Below are 16575 nucleotides of genomic sequence, written 5' to 3' on the forward strand. Positions count from 1 at the left end.
TCCTTTCTTATCTGTGCGTTTTGTCTTCAGTATGCTGAACCTGTTTAGGGGTGTATAGTCACAACTAGGGCGGGGATGTAGCTCAGTCGGTAGCGCGCTGGATTTGTATCCAGTTGGCCGCTGTCAGCGTGAGTTCGTCCCCACGTTCGGCGAGAGATTTATTTCTCAGAGTCAACTTTGTGTGCAGACTCTCCTCGGTGTCCGAACACCCCCCGTGTGTACACGCAAGCACAAGACCAAGTGCGCACGAAAAAGATCCTGTAATCCATGTCAGAGTTCGGTGGGTTATAGAAACACGAACATACCCAGCATGCTTCCTCCGAAAACGGCGTATGGCTGCCTAAATGGCGGGATAAAAAACGGTCATACACGTAAAATTCCACTCGTGCAAAAAACACGAGTGTACGTGGTAGTTTCAGCCCACGAACGCAGAAGAAGAAGTCACAACTTACAATATTTGTCACTGATCCGTTCGGTCTTTTTTTTTTTTTTTTGTGGGGGGGGGGGGGGGGGGGGGTCTGAGTGTTTTGTGGTGTGCTAGACTAAACTAAAATAGCCTGAACCATGTGGACAGTAGCGCTAGACGCTGTGGGGTTTTTTCTTTCCAGGATGGACAAACATCGGAGCAAAATGCTACCGCCTTTTCCAGGACGTTTTGCCGTGGGAGAGTGCAGATCGCGTGTGTCAGAGGTAGGACTGGAGAACGGCTTCTGATTGTGGTGTTGTTGTTGTCTCTTAAAGGTTTTTCTCTTTCTCTCGTTCTCTCTCTGTCTGTCTCTGTCTGTCTGTCTCTCTGCAAAAAGTTCACCGAATAACATTTACCCTTTTATTGGTCTTTCCCTGTCATCCCCCATCCCTTTCCCCCACTACGCCGTTTATTTTTCTTAGCGCATTTACTTCATGCCCTTATACTGATAGGCACTATTTAATTAGTCAGTCAGTTTCTCGCTCTCTTTTTAATCGATTAAATATTTTACACATAGCTTATCAAGATGTCGTTCATAAAATACTTTCGGTTTATCATAAGCTGTGCTGCAGGTCCCTCGCGAAGACTCAGTGAAGCACATTTGGAATTAAGAGGGAGAGATGGGTAGTGGCTGTGTCAACAAGCACGTGTGTATAGGGGAAGGGTCCAGAATATGGACCACTTTTTGTTTAATGATGACAACTAGCTTGTTTTCTCAAGAACAAGTTTCTCTTTTTTTCTTTTCTTTTTTTGCTTGATGGTTGTTCTCTGTTTGTTTAATCTAACTAAGGCTAATTAGCCTAGCCTTAGGACTGATTTGATTGTATTTGTAGTTGTAAATTGTCCTAAAAGAGGATTTTTTGAACTGAGGCACATGTGAATAAAATGATCTTGTTTGCAGCTACGGAGCGCGGCTGCTGAAAGTGAAGGATTACTATGAGAACGATGACGTGGGCAAGTTTGTCCAGCGCTTCCCCAGCACCACCGAGTACTGGATAGGTAGGTGTCCTCGAGTCACGTGCTGTGCTGCAGAAAACTGCACTGCGCTGTTTTTGTATACAAGTGCCGTTCGTTTGAATCATTTTGCTGTGTGTAGCATTTGCTTGTGTTTTGTACGTTAACGTGAGTTTTTGGTCGTAGTTATTTCCACCACTTATTCTCCGGTGAACGGCTATCATTGAAATGGACATGGACACCTTTGTTTAGTTTGTTTTCCAGTAGCACTTTTCTAAGATTACCTTAGAGACCTTGGTTCTTAGGCTTCTTATACTTACACTTCTGAATGGATCCGGGTCGATCTTTGATGAACATAACGCATTATTTAAAAAATAAAACAAAAACTGACGCCCTTTGCTTTGAACTTTTCTGTGTGCCAGTTTATAACTTTTTCTTCTTCTGATTTGACCGAGATTGTGCTGATATAGATAGGGCCCTCGTTGTAAATGATAGTCTTTAGGCTTCCAGGTTACTTATTGCACATGAGCAGGTATAGATCAGTTATCAAGAAAACCACCCGTGGTTAACGAAGGGATTCATGGGAAATTGAATCTTGTTGTTAGTAGTATAAGGTGGTGGTCTGGATGTTTTAATTTGCATCATCAGAATTATTGTATTATTTATACCCGTAAGTAACCTCACATGCATTTCGTTTGGGAACATTTCGGAACATTTGTCGTGTTGCAAATGTTTGTCTGCTTATGGCTTTGCTTTTTAAAAACATATGTTTGTTGAACTGTTTTACGTTAAAAGTGTATTTTGTATTACCTTTTTCTTCGCAGGCGCCAATCGCGGTAAGTTGGATGGGTTTAGCCTTGTCATAGGATGATTCTTTTTTTCCGTGCATCCTTTACATTACAGTAGCTGAGTCAGTGTTATCCTATCTCCCGCTGTTGCGACGTTGCCTTTTTATTAATACGTTTTTTTGTTATACAAACCCCCAGTTGAACCGGTCGTCGAAAGAGACAAAAAAATCTAGTTTAATCCAAGAACAATGGCAGGAATTCCTGAAGATCTTTTTGCTCCTCCGATTTTTCGTGTGGTTAGCGTTTGCTTTCAGCCTATACCTCCATGGTGCTGGAAGTTCAAATATCCGTGGAGACTCCATATGGGCTTAACTGAGAGTCGTATTGTCGACGATTCTCTTCATTGTACTGAATATGGTTCTTCCCAAGACGTGTAGCTGTTCCGACATTTGCGGCAAATTCTAAGGACCTGACAAAATAAAAAAGAAAGAAGAAAAGAAAAAGAGAGGGAAAACAAGAGAATGAAAGGCAGTTTCCTGAGCCTTCTCATTAATCATTCGGCGAAAAGCATGAGATTTAAAAAAACAAGTCGCGCAAGGCGAAATTACAACATTTAGTCAAGCTGTCGAACTAACAGAATGAAACTGAACTCACTGCATTTTTACAGCAAGAGCGTATACTCGTAGCATCGTCAGTCCACCGCTCATGGCAAAGGCAGTGAAATTGACAAGAAGAGCGGGGTAGTAGTTGCGCTGAGAAGGATAGCACGCTTTTCTGTACCTCTCTTCGTTTTAACTTTCTGAGCGTGTTTTCAATCCAAACATATCATATCTATATGTTTTTGGAATCAGGAACCGACAAGGAATAAGATGAAAGTGTTTTTAAATTGATTTCAAAAATTTAATTTTGATCATAATTTTTATATTTTTAATTTTCAGAGCTTGTTTTTAATTCAAATATAACATATTTATATGTTTTTGGAATCAGAAAATGATGGAGAATAAGATGAACGTAAATTTGGATCGTTTTATAAACAAAATATTTTGTTACAATTTTCAGATTTTTAATGACCAAAGTCATTCATTAATTTTTAAGCCACCAAGCTGAAATGCAATACCGAAGTCCGGGCTTCGTCGGAAATTACTTGACCAAAATTTCAACCAATTTGGTTGAAAAATGAGAGCGTGACAGTGCCGCCTCAACTTTCACGAAAAGCCGGATATGACGTCATCAAAGACATTTATCAAAAAATGAAAAAAACGTCTGAGGATATCATACCCAGGAACTCTCATGTCAAATTTCATAAAGATCGGTCTAGTAGTTTAGTCTGAATCGCTCTACACACACACACAGACAGACAGACACACACACATACACCACGACCTTCGTCTCGATTCCCCCCTCTATGTTAAAACATTTAGTCAAAACTTGACTAAATGTAAAAAGAGAGGGAAAACAAGGGAATGAAAGGCAGTTTCCTGAGCCTTCTCATTAATCATTCGGCAAAAAGCATGAGATTTAAAAAAAAAACCATTTTGTGACTCGTAAAGAAGAAATATTTTCGTTAGTTGTTTTCAATCAAAAGTAGTATTTGAAGTGCGCTGAACACTTACTGACCGCACTTGAACAAAACAAAAACTGAAATCTTGAAACAAAAGAACGAACAAGGAGAAGGAAAATAGAAAAACCAACCCAACTCTGCTTTTGCTCAATCTTCAGAACATTTCTTTTTCAATTTTACTTTTGAGGTGTTGCTATTTTTGTTATTCATCTTGATCAGTCTTATTCTTGTCCTTGTTCAACTGGCTCATAATATATTAGTCGTCCGTAAACTAAACGACGGGATATAAAGTCGCAAGCGGGAGATAGGATTGCGCTCATAATTCTGTTTTAACAATTGCTGCAAGTGATTGCCTTACTTGTAAAGGAATGTTGTTGTGTTACTCTCTCTCACTAATTTCCTGGTTTGCATATGGCCTATGTTGTCACTGACCATTTGCAATGGTTTCTCATAGAGTCTTTCAATACTTTTTTAATAAATGAAAGTTTGGTCGTCAATAACTCTCTCTCTCTCTCTCTCTCTCTCTCTCTCTCTCTCTCTCTCTCTCTCTCTCTCTCTCTCTCTCTCTCTCTCTCTCTCTCTTTCTCTCTCGTGTGAAGTGCTTTAGGTCCTGTTTTCTTATGGCCTATGTTGTCCTTTTGCAATGGTTTCTCATAGATCTTTCAACTTTTTTTGATAAATGAAAGTGTTGTCGTCAATACCTCCCCCCCCCCCCCTTCTCTCTCTTTCATTCTCTCTATGTCTGTCTCTTTCTTTCTCTCTCTCTCTCTCTCTCTCTCTCTCTCTCTCTCTCTCTCTCTCTCTCGTGAAGTATTTTTAGTTCACTGTAAGTCTTTCGCGCTCGCCGCCATTTCAATTTCAATTTCCTGAAATGATAAGTTTTTCTTTTCTGTTTAAATTTATACCTTAGTTGTCGTTGAGTACAAGTCGTGCATTTGAGACATGCATTCAGCACTGAGTTTCCAAACCCACCTTCGCCCACCCATTATCCTCTCACTTTCGTCACGTTCTTACTGTTTTATTTCTCCTTATTTAAATTGCTTTTACTATACTTTTTCTACTGTGCATGTTAATGTTTAAAAAACCAAACTTTTCTTCTTCTATTTGAAGTGTCACGAAAAAATTAACTTACGCAATCAAATGATTTGAGTAGAGCCGCTTGAAGTAGACCGTCTGCATTATGTACCTGATAAAAACATATATACAAGTGACACTGATTAGTCGATCTCTGTACTTACTCATAACTTCTGTCGCTACTGGTTAGAAGTTTACAGTTTATTTTTTACGCTTTCGTAGCTACTATTCATATGTAAACACAAATCTGCGAATGTCTTTTTCTCTTGTTTTCCTGCAACTGTGCGCAGGCCACTTTTTTTTAAAAAGTGTTTTTGTGTGTTAGTAAAAAAAAAAAAGTGTTTCCTTAGATCGATTTTCAGCAAATAAAAAAGAGCATGCAATATATCCCCCTTTGTTTTTGAAAGCGTATTCCTTTCCGAATATCTTTGAATCTTTTCTCTCTCGTTTCCTCTCAGCCTAGTTTGTTACATATACATGTAGCCTACATTTGAACATGCATGCCCGTCTTAGTTTTCATATATGACTAAGTGCCAAAAGGTGCGCACGAAAAGCGGACAAAGGGGCTAAAAAATAAAAGTTGACAAACACGACTGATATTGTGATTTTTGTTAAGACAACAGATGCTGGAACCCAATTACGAAAAGAAAAGATAAATTTACCCAAATGATTTTACAAATAACGATAATTTTGTTCGTTATATCATTCAAAACGGCACTGAGTCATAGCATTAAGGTTATCTCGCACGTTTTTAAAGCTAGGGCTTTGAAACTTGGCACACAACCAAAGTATAATGACCTCCAGGTATGGTGCACATCACATTAAACAACATTGAATTTCAAGGTCACAGCGAGGTTAAATTTCCTTTGCAAACTGGAAAATTGTCGTTGTCACGTCTTACATGTTTTAATACTAGATCAGTTAGACTTTACATACTTCACATACTTTCAGCATTTTTATAAAATCTCATTAAAAGTGACCTGCTGGTTAATCTTTGTCAAAGTTCAAGGTCACAGCGGGGTCACATCTGGTCCAAATGTGGAATATTTTCAATTTATTCAGCGCGTTTGTAGCACGAGCTTTGAAAATACACACAGTTCTAGTGTATAATGTTCACACACGATTAAAGTCTGGTTGAAAAAGTCAAGGTCACAGCAGGGTCGCGTTGAGGTCAAACATATACATTTTTCAATGAGGTTTTCTCATATGTTTTTGAAGCTAGGGCCTTGAAACTTGGCACACTACGCAAGTTAAATTAAACCTCATCAAATTCCAAGGTCACAGTAAGGTTAAAGATCCTTTAAGGATATTTTCTAAAAAAGGTGACCGCCTGGTTAATGTTTGTCAAATTTCAAGGTCACAGCAGTGCCATCTGGCTTAAACTTTGAAAAATTGTCAATTTCTTCAACTAGTTTTATAGTGTTTGAAGTCATTCACACATGATGAAAGTCTGGTTGATAAAATCAAACGTCAAGGTCGCAGCGGGGTCGCATTGAAGTCAGACACATACAATTGTCATTTTCACGAACGCCTTTTAAGCAACACCTTTGAAACTTCACACATTCCAAAGTTTTGATGTTGTTTGGTTATAATCAAAGTGTGGTCAATTTCCATGATTGAGAGCATTCAGAGGGGTCAAGTTGAGGTCACACAAAAAGTGATAATCTTTATAAGACTCACGTTTGCTGCTATTGCTCACTTGACATTGGTGAAAGTGCTTATTTTATAATTGTTGATCTTGATGTTTTGACCAATTAATATTACCAGGATCAACCATACCAGATTTCAAAGTCCAGAAGTTGTCAAACCTCAAACCTGTTGGAAGTTTCAAAGATTTAAGCATCAACAAATTTCTATTTGATTTGACCTTAAATAACAGATTTGACCTTAAATCTTAAAACAGATCAACCAGACTTTGGTTTTATATAAATTGAAGTTCAATACAATTTCCTTTTTTTTTTTTTACCCAAACCATAACGCCACTTTGACCTTGACATGTGACAAGGATCTACCTTAACTTCTTTAAGTCGGAGAATCATTGAGAGTTGTGTGATGTTTGAAGGCTCTCCCTTTAAAAACAACTGAGATAATGATGCATTTTTGTGTTTTTGATTTGCCCATATGTGACCTTGAGATTCGACAAAGGTCAACAAGACTTTAACCGTGTATGGAGGCTATTAAGCCCAAAAATGTGAACTTTCAAGGTTCTTGCTTTGAAAAACTCTGAGAAAAAGGTTATGGTTTTTTTTTTAACCCACACGAGACCCTGCTATGACCTTCACGTTTCTCAAGGATCAACCTTGAATTCTCCATGTTGAACAATCATTAAGCAAAAGCGTTGTTTGAAGTTTGAAGGTTCTAGCTTCAAAAATCTCTGAAAAAATATGTTTCATCCGTTTTCTGAACCACATGTGACCCAGCCGTGACCTTGAAATCTGACAAGGGTCAACAAGACTTTTACCATGCATGGGGGCGATTAAACCCCAAATGTGTGTGAAGTTTCAAGGTTTCAACTTAAAAAACGTCTGAGAAAAATATACATTTTCCTTTTTGGACAATGTGTTGCACGCAAGACAACACGACAAACGCTCGTGTTATCATTCTTTTACTCTAAGGTCGACTTGCGTGCCCGCTCTTTCGCTAATCTCAATTAAAATTCATCTTGGAAGTTCGGTTTTATTACGCTTTTAATTAAGAAGATTAAACTAAGACAACAAATAGTTAGTTTTACCCATTAAACTCGATAAGGTAGTGACATTTTATGTTGAACGCAAGATGGTGTCGCACGCAAGATCTGAAAAGATGTTGACGACAGTAATTTCAACACTTGATAGCGCATTCGTGGTTCGTGATTTCTTCACAAATTTTGAACACAGAATGTGTCACGTGGTTAAGGGTTCCGTAGATGAAGTAGATCTTTGTACATGTAAATTTTGTTTTTAAAAGAAAATAACCGTTAATTACCGAACATTTTGTCGCACGCAAGATATGACGAAATTTTCAAATCGTTTTCAAAAATGCTGTTCAAAAGTTCTGCAGTCTTTGCCGCTGGATTACTTGAAAGACAGCAGTTTGATACACCGTTATCGCTTGACGTGTCGACATCAATTCCAGAGTTTTTGAAAAAGAAATTTAGTAAATATCTGCGATTGAAAAATGTATGCCGTGATGACGACACATCTTGCGTGCGACACCTTAAAATTCGGTTATCGAAAAAAAAAAAATTCTCTCGAGATTTAGATTTGACGTTTGGTCTCGTCTGTAAAACGATGTTTCAGGCATTCAATCAAACTAAATGCAATTCATTTGTGCTTCTTGTTATTTTTCTGTGGCATATTCAAAACACGAGGTATCACGATGTCCGTTTTCAGATGGCCGGTTTTGGCGTTATTTTTGACTTTAAAGTGTAACTAAACAAGCAAAAAGGAAAAACATCGTTCAGCAACCTTTACACTTTGATATGAAGAAGGGCCTCATATACTGTCGAACTGCGAAAAAAAAAAAAAAAATTCTCTCACTCGGACACTGTTTGACGGACATGTGAAGTGCGCGCCAGGAACGACAATCTTCTTAGTTTACCTGATTAATGCCCTTAATTTTTGGTTCTGGTACTTTCAGTTCCGGCTGTTGTCATCAATCTACCAAAATAAAAGATCAAACGGAGTTTTCGATTTTTATTTCATGGTTCAGAAAAATATTGCTTATTTTCTGAAGTCAACCGTTTTAGCGAATCTTTCTTTGATTCTTAAAAGTTATTTCAGATTTTTGAAAAATAGTTAACGGTTAGTAATTACCAATATATCGTAAACAAACATATCGATAGGTTTTGGTAAGAAGACACAAGTGCGATGAATGTGGTACCAGTATTTTTGTGGTAAGTAAGGATGCATTTCTTTGCTGTAAGCACATTTACAATGCACATTTAATCTGTTTAGCAACATAAACGAAAGCATGGTACAGTGCCGCTTGTTTGTGGTCTATCTTTTCGCGGCAGATGCGTAACAATTAGGGTCTCAGTTGGAAAAAGCTGCTCGGAACCAGAGCAGATTTGGCTTGGGTTCTTTGAGGTGTGAATGATCGACGAGTGGCTTGGCATTTTTAACGAATCATTACTGTAGCCTACTTGAAACCATCATCTGTTTCTGAATTTGTCATCAGTTATGATTGAGCAGTCTCATAGGAATCGTCCATAAAATGTTAAACCGAAAAAGGGCAGACGATTCTGAATCACACAGGCTGCTGTACAAAATCAGATCTAAAACGATATTTTGAACTGCGACGTCTGCGTAAATGCCATGTAACAAAATACCTTGTCCTGGTCATGTGTATACACATCAGCTTCTATTGGGAAGATCAGTATTTTATATTAATCACAAATACAAGATTAGAAATAGTTCTGAAGATCGCCTTTGATTTCAGTTTCAGCGGCAAACTAGCAGATCTGTCCAAACCGGCATCGTTTCATGGTTGAAACTTTAATAATCCCAAATAGATCTGAGTGGGGGTAAGTTTTATAGTAGTTCAATTTTTTACGGCAGTTTTATTTAAAGATAGTGTAGTGGATGTCTCTGGTGAAGACTACAGTTATATGAATTTTTTGTTGTAATATTAAAATGATTGTTCTTTATTTACACAATTGAATAATTTGTATTTATTTGTTTGCAGATGACGGCATACTGAGTGCTCCAAGAACATACGCCTGCTGGCATTTTGTGTCTTTTCTGAAGACGTCGAGGCAAGCAGAAGTCACGGTCCTGGCCACACACACACAATGATATGAACAAGAAATGATATTTTTTCATGGGCATATCCAGTATTAAAACTTTATTACCATGCAAACGCAACGATTAGAATTTAGAGAAGGCCATCGGTCACACACACAAACACACACACACTGGGCGGATCCGGAGGGGGGTTCCGGGGTTTCCGGACCACTTTGGAGCCGGCCTTTGTATTCTAAGTGACGATTTTGGAAAGAAGTTGGCTAATTAGTTTGCTCAGGTTGCGCCAGATCGATCAATTGTCCTTGTTGTGATTCAAATTTTTCTTCTTAATATATTTACTTTTTTGGAAGGTGTATTAGGGGATGTTTCTTGGCTCAGATTGATCCATTTTCCTTTGTTTTTATCAACATTTGTCGGACCCCTCCCCAAGGAGGTTGAATGCTTCGCGTCTTCAACTAAACGCTTCGCGTCGTCAAATTGTCCCTAAAAGAAATTTGGAAACTCCCCCTTAAAAATGATGTGATCCGCCCCTGCACACACACAAACACACACAAATAGAGAAGTAATAAATGGATACAGTTTTTCTTTATTTAAATTACAATCAGATGTGGTCGTAGAACAGGCACTGTAAACAAAACCTAGCATGATATACCACTTGTGTGATGTTTCGTTCAATATCTTTTTTTTCCTTTCAGAAATACATTGGCGTTTTGAATGTCAAGGGAAGTGATACAAATGCTGCAGCGGGCTATCAAGAACGCGAAGGCAAACAAGGTAAATACCTACTTCTGACATTAGTTTACTTATTAACTCTTTCTATACTGGCCATTATCTCCCCAGTCTCTCCCCAGAAACTGGCCATTTGCATGGGTTTGCAAAAAAATTCTCAAAAATAAACAAAACAAGATGCAGCCTTCAAACTCATAGGTTTTATTGTGAATATATTGCTAAAACATATGCCAAAGTTTAGTTTTATTGTTGTGAAAAATAAATAAAAATATGCTGTCCAGAATTTATAGGTATATTTTACGCAATACGAAAAAGGGGGTATGTATTTTGACTTGGAAGCATTTTTTCTTATGAAGGCTCTGTTTCTGTTTACTTGTATGAAGATTGTGCTTACACAAAAACATAACAAATACCAACTGATTTTCCATTTGGTGGTCATGTAAGCATTGTGAACATGTCCGAAAAATCTGATCACACACCATGTGGTCGACATGCAGACCTGAACGGCCAGTGTATGGTGGCAGAGTTGGAAAATAGGAAAAGTCTTGATGCCAATCCTTCATCAAAAACCGAAGAAAATCGTCATTGTAATAAGTTTGCTTTATTCTAAATCAAACGACTAGGATAGATGACAGACACAACGACAAACACATTCAATTCTATGTAAAACATACACAATGCTCACGTTAACAAGCTGGCCATAACAATGTGCCCATCGTGCATGAAGTGTGGCTTTGGTCAGATCAGTAGCCGTGCTTTGTCTGCGATACTAATCATGAAATTTTGTTAAAGCGACGATTTAGCAATGTTGTTGTTGCTGCTGCTGCTGTCTGTTCTTGTCACGACATCTCGTTTTTTCCCTCTTGATTCTGAGAAGAAGCTGTTTAATTGTGATATCAGGCCTAGGAACCCCTGATTTTCACTTGGAGCATTCTCAAAGAAACTTAGCGTATGTTAAGAAAAATGAGTGTACTCCACACTTTGTCTTTTGTTGTTCGTTGTCGTTGCATGTCTACTGTTCCACAGCCACCTACTATAGCTGATGGGGTCTATGTCGACCAAAAGAATGGGATTCACTGTAGGTCGAGTTCCTGTAGGTGGATTCTCTGTATACCTAAGACTTTAAAATTGGCAATCTTGTATACAGGGAATACCACAGGGTGTAGTTCCTGTAGCGTTTTGCTAATATCAATGAAAGTCACGTGATGCTTAGCGACATCGTTAGAATTTGATGTTTTTCGATCTTTTTTTGATATTTCTTAGAAATTCGAGTATGGTTTGCATGTTTTATTGAAAAACTGCACCCTGTGGGATTCCCTGTATACTAGATTGCCAATTTTAAAGTCTTAGGTATACAGGGAATCCACCTACAGGAACTCGACCTACAGAGAATCCCACTCTTTTGGTCGACATAGACCCCATCAGCCCTACTATAAGTGCAAGTGTTAAATGACGTATTTCCACAAAAGACTGCTTGCAGAGAATCATGTGATGCCAATGACAGGTAAGGACATGTGGTAATACATACTACGTTTTGGAACCAGGGAAAATGCAGCACAAATTATTTATCAACCAAATTGATTGACTTGTGCACCACGACAAAAGTTTTCTTTGATCCATAAAAGGTCTTTTGCCAGAAAAATTGCTCTGAAAATCAAGTACCCTGCAAGTTGTCACACATTTACATTATTGAAATAAAACGAAAACACACCAGTAACCAGGTTAGGTACGTTAATATCTATAATCAATATCTCGGCACGTTACTGCCTTCTTCGGGATGGTAAGCTGAACATTATTGAACAAAATAATCGGTTTAGATTGTATACTTTGATTCCTGAACGAAGAGGCAGAGGTACTGCATACAACTAGGACTGTAATATCAGCTTTTGCCTGAAACACACACACACACATACACTTATAAAATTAATGCAATGTCATTGTATGAAGCCAGAACAATCTCTAACTTACATAGTTGGTCACACAATTACCCATCACTGAACAATAAATCGAAGTCGGATGGATTCAATGACTAAAGCAGTAAAGGCTTTGAAAAAACCCTCATCACAAAACATCCCCCCCCCCAAAAAAAAGAAAAGAAATAAAACAGGTTGTGTATATAGCGCAGTAAACACCATGCAGGTACAAGCAAAGATTTGACAGTGATTATCCTTGTTTTATATAGCACACATTTTCTAGTTTTAATCTCTCTCTCTCTCTCTCTCTCTCTCTCTCTCTCTCTCTCTCTCTCTCTCTGGAAAGTAATTTATTGACCTGTGGGTTATTTGCGTTTGTATACACATTGGTGATTCGTAAACTATGTTGAAAGAGATTGTCAAACAATATTATATGGGGTGTCTTAAAAAAAATGTATATCAACAAAATCTGTCATTATTATCAGGCACGCGGTTTTAACAAAGCTATGTCACGGAATGCAACATAAGTGGCTTAAAAAGTCGTGTTTTTGTGTGTGCAGGATATTCGCTAGGACAGGACCTCAAGCTGAACCAGCACAACAGCGATGCATTCTTCCATGGCTTCCACAAAAGTCTTTCACCTATAGCGGGCATTGCATACAGATAGTCCAAAGAGGGTTAGGGTTACCCTAACCCTCCTTTTTAAAAATTCTTTAGACCAATTATCCCTCTGTTCCCATGTTAAACATGGAATAATTCTGGACAAATGCGAGGACGTTAGCTTTTTTTTTATTTTTTTATTTTTTTATCATTTTACTTATCATTAAAACTTGTTTAGATTTCGATTCGTAAACCATTTACAGTAATCCTTTGTTTTTTAACTTTGTTCATCTTACCACAGTCACTTCGTTGTTTAGATTTATCATTAAATCAGTTTGTTACCATTATGCAGGAAAAATGTAGAATAAAACCAGGAGAGCTTTCGGTAGAAGATATTTCCTGTGTCAAAAGTTAATGCTTATTCTGATTGATGGGTGCTCCAAACTAAGTTATTTTGACTGCCTTATTCGAATTCATTTCCAAGACAGGGCTGAGAAGTGGAGAAGCTCAGGAGAATATCGTAACAATTGTCTGGGTGTTGATGCAAAACTTTCGAATATGTCAGATTTTACTTTAGAGATTTTAAATACTGTTAACTGACAGAAATGCTATAACTTCTACACCAATTGACTGGATAACTTCATATTCAGCATATTTAAACTTGATTTTATGCATGTGCAGTTCACAAAGTGGCAAATTTGTAGGTTAAATTATCTAACTTTTGCATCACCAAATGCAATGACACCAACGCTTTCGTGTCTGAGGATTGCCCTGAACCTAGCTGTAACTGCATGCTTTCTTCAGGTCATCGATAGCCTGGGGGTTGAAGGGGATGTTTTTACATACTCAGACATTCAAAATAATCAAAAAGGTAAAAGCCTGAAGGGTTTAAATTAGGTAAAAATGGCTACCGCTCAATGTCAAAACTCGTTCTGTTTAGTCGACCCCCGAATTTGGAGAAAAAAATTAAAATTGCACAAAAGTCAGACCATTCAATTTACAAAATTGCCACTTACTGGAAAGGCAGAACATAAACTGAAGTTAATGAATACCATATATAAAATAATTGGTTCAACAGATGCAGAAGTAATTTGCATGGTTGTGGGTGTCCTTTTTAGGGGGGTCAACCCTGTAGAAGAGACGATTTTCTTTAATTATCAATCCGTAATATATTGTTTGTTATGCATACAAGATTAACATTGACAAATACTTCAAGACTCCTCATTGATCTTAAGAAATGTTGTGGGTTTTTTTTGTTACTGACTGATTCACTTTCTATTCACTTTACTCTACATAAGTCACGACAAGAAAAGCAAGGGAGGTAATTTCTTCGGAAGAGGTAATTCTCTCCCCTCAGAACGATTGTTGTAGTTTGTTTGATTTTGTTCCCTTCTAATAAGTATTATTTAAAATAGATCTTTACATCTTGATGTGAAAAGCGCAGTACCCCCCTCCCCCCAGGATGTTAAATTCTAGGTTGTGTCCATGTAAAATCCTGATCCTAGTCAAGATCCGAGTTGGTTTTTCATGCAACTGTGCCTCTTTATGCCACTCAATTAGACATACTTTGCAATCCATAAATGCACGAAACTAAGTACAGGAATTACGTTGTTGTCGTGTTTTTAATATTGCATAATGAAATAAAAAATGTCACAACTGGTTTCGTGTTGGGCTTTCTCTCTCTGTCTGAATCTCATAATTACTTCCTTCTGAGGCCTGAAATGTGTTGCAGGCATTGTTCAGCTTACATTTATTGTTACAATTTTTGTGGATATGTTATTAAGTGTGTCTGTGTTTCTATCATTCGTTATCAGTGTGGTTTGAAAAAAAAGCACACGTCAAAGTAATTTACCCTTCATCATTATCAAAACATGCAGATACAGACCTGTAATAAATATTTGTGACACTTTAAACAAATACAATGTTTGTTTGTTGCGTTTTTTTCTTTTTTTCAGAGCAAACACACATCGTATTTGTTCAAACGTGTATATTCTGCACTTTCTAATATCCTGCATGGATCTCCAAATCAAGAATAATGAAAAGTCGTCTAATAGCCCTGCAGCACTCACACGAACATGATAGAAGCTTGCATGCATGCACCCAGGCTCGCTGTCTTCGGCTAAAAGAGCTTACCGTTGGATCTTCGCTCAGACAAATGTAGCTGTCTTGTCCACTTGCTCCTGTCGCATAGATCTGCAATGTGCAACATCATCTTTGATTAATAAGTCTGAGGCACAGACAAACACACACGCGCGCACATTTGCGAGAGAATGCACGTCAGTCTATTCAATCAAACAGTATAAAAACATACCACAGACGTGGTGGTGGAAACTGGACATTCGCCGTATAACAAAATCAAGAGATTCATTTGTGTGTGAATGTTTAATCAAAAGTTCATCTTGCGCACATTCAGTCCGTAAAAACTTCGAACAGATCTGAAATCCTTGACAATTTTTTTTTCCAATCATCTGTATCTGACCGAAGTAAAAAAATAAAAAAATCAGCCAGTACACGCATCTACCCCCTTACACGACAATACATATGTGGCGAAAAAAGGAATCGAGAGGGGGGGGGGGGGGGGAGGAACAAGGAATAAATTAGATCCAGAAATAATTCCACTTCATTATTCCAAAATTCAAGTGTGAAGTGATCAGATACTGTGGTAAAGATACGTGCTTAGTATCACAACTGAAAATACAAGCCCTAGGGTTTTAAATCAAGGAAACAATTAAAGTTAAGGAAAGATCAACAGAAATGTCGAGAACATGTAAAATATTGTACTTACAATCCGTTTCAGCATGCTCTTTGAATAATAATCTCCCAGTCAGCCTCGTGCTTACGACTTCGACAGGATCTTGCCTCTCACGCTGAGCCAGTACATTTGGAGTGAATTCAAAGGCCAGAGATGCAGTACAAGCACATTAGTTAGATCCAATTCATTTACATTGCTACCTTGCCCAATTTATGGCTATTTCTGTTGGTAACATCACACATGTGGCAAGCAGTGCTTGTTGCCGACTCTGCTGGGACAGGCAGCAGACGATTTTATTTAGGAACCAAATTCTGATTGGTTAAAACATAAAACCGGAACTCAAAGTACCACTTGTTCTTTGGAAGTATCAAATCAAGAACAGATAAGCAGGTAAATCTGAAATGGGTTCAACACTTTTAAAAAATCGTAGTAAATCAGAAAACACAGTAAACGTTGGAAAAATCGTCCAGTATCGCTTCTACAGGTCTATACTTGGACAAAACATAAAGCAATTCAGTAAAGCTGACACTTCAAAATGTCTGTTTAGTTACACTTTAAACAAAGATAACTTCAAAACCGTTCAAGTCAGACACACGAAATTATGTCCACTATCTCTTCGCACATTCATCCACACACACACACCAATTTTCAGCAGACACACGTTTTTAGAAACATTTTTATTGTAAAACAAAGTCGTCTTCTGTTCTGTGAGCACCTTTTGGCACTTAGTCATATATATGTTCACACACAAAGTCTTATTGTCTTTCTTACTTTTTCGTTTTCTGTTTTCTGTTTTCTTTCTTTCTTTTTTTCCTTCTTTCTTTTTTCTTGACTGCCTTTTGATACGGACATGTGGCATGCATCTTTACTCGGATGGCATGCAATATAATTATGTACTGTAGGCCTATGACTATGTATTTTTCAGTAGAGTGATCGAGCTGCAATGAACTTGAAATGCATGACAGTTGCATGAAACTGTAATAACCGTTTGGCATGATTTCAACACAAAGTATG

General features: G+C 37.8%; 1 protein-coding gene and 1 long non-coding RNA gene across 7 annotated transcripts in view; both read left to right on the forward strand.

Annotated features, from left to right (window-relative positions):
• Positions 1-16575, forward strand: part of LOC138959186 (uncharacterized) — a 238685-nt gene that overhangs the window by 57143 nt on the left and 164967 nt on the right. For 4 of the 5 annotated variants that reach the window (XM_070330571.1, XM_070330570.1, XM_070330574.1 and 1 more), the window contains exons 3-5: positions 609-690; positions 1368-1465; positions 2245-2256. In XM_070330571.1, the coding sequence (XP_070186672.1) occupies positions 609-690; positions 1368-1465; positions 2245-2256 (192 nt within the window). The remainder of the gene's footprint in view (positions 1-608; positions 691-1367; positions 1466-2244; positions 2257-16575) is intronic. The other variant, XM_070330573.1, reaches the window with a different exon arrangement.
• Positions 7874-15247, forward strand: LOC138959203 (uncharacterized). Of its 2 annotated transcripts, none has more exons than XR_011453655.1 (3): positions 7874-9347; positions 9509-10341; positions 12770-15247. It is a non-coding gene; the product is annotated as an uncharacterized lncRNA (long non-coding RNA). The 2 variants fall into 2 exon arrangements; XR_011453654.1 differs by lacking the exon at positions 12770-15247 and adding an exon at positions 11625-12169.

The sequence above is a fragment of the Littorina saxatilis genome, linkage group LG2 (genome assembly GCF_037325665.1).
Source record: "Littorina saxatilis isolate snail1 linkage group LG2, US_GU_Lsax_2.0, whole genome shotgun sequence".
Classification (NCBI taxonomy): Eukaryota; Metazoa; Mollusca; class Gastropoda; order Littorinimorpha; family Littorinidae; genus Littorina; species Littorina saxatilis.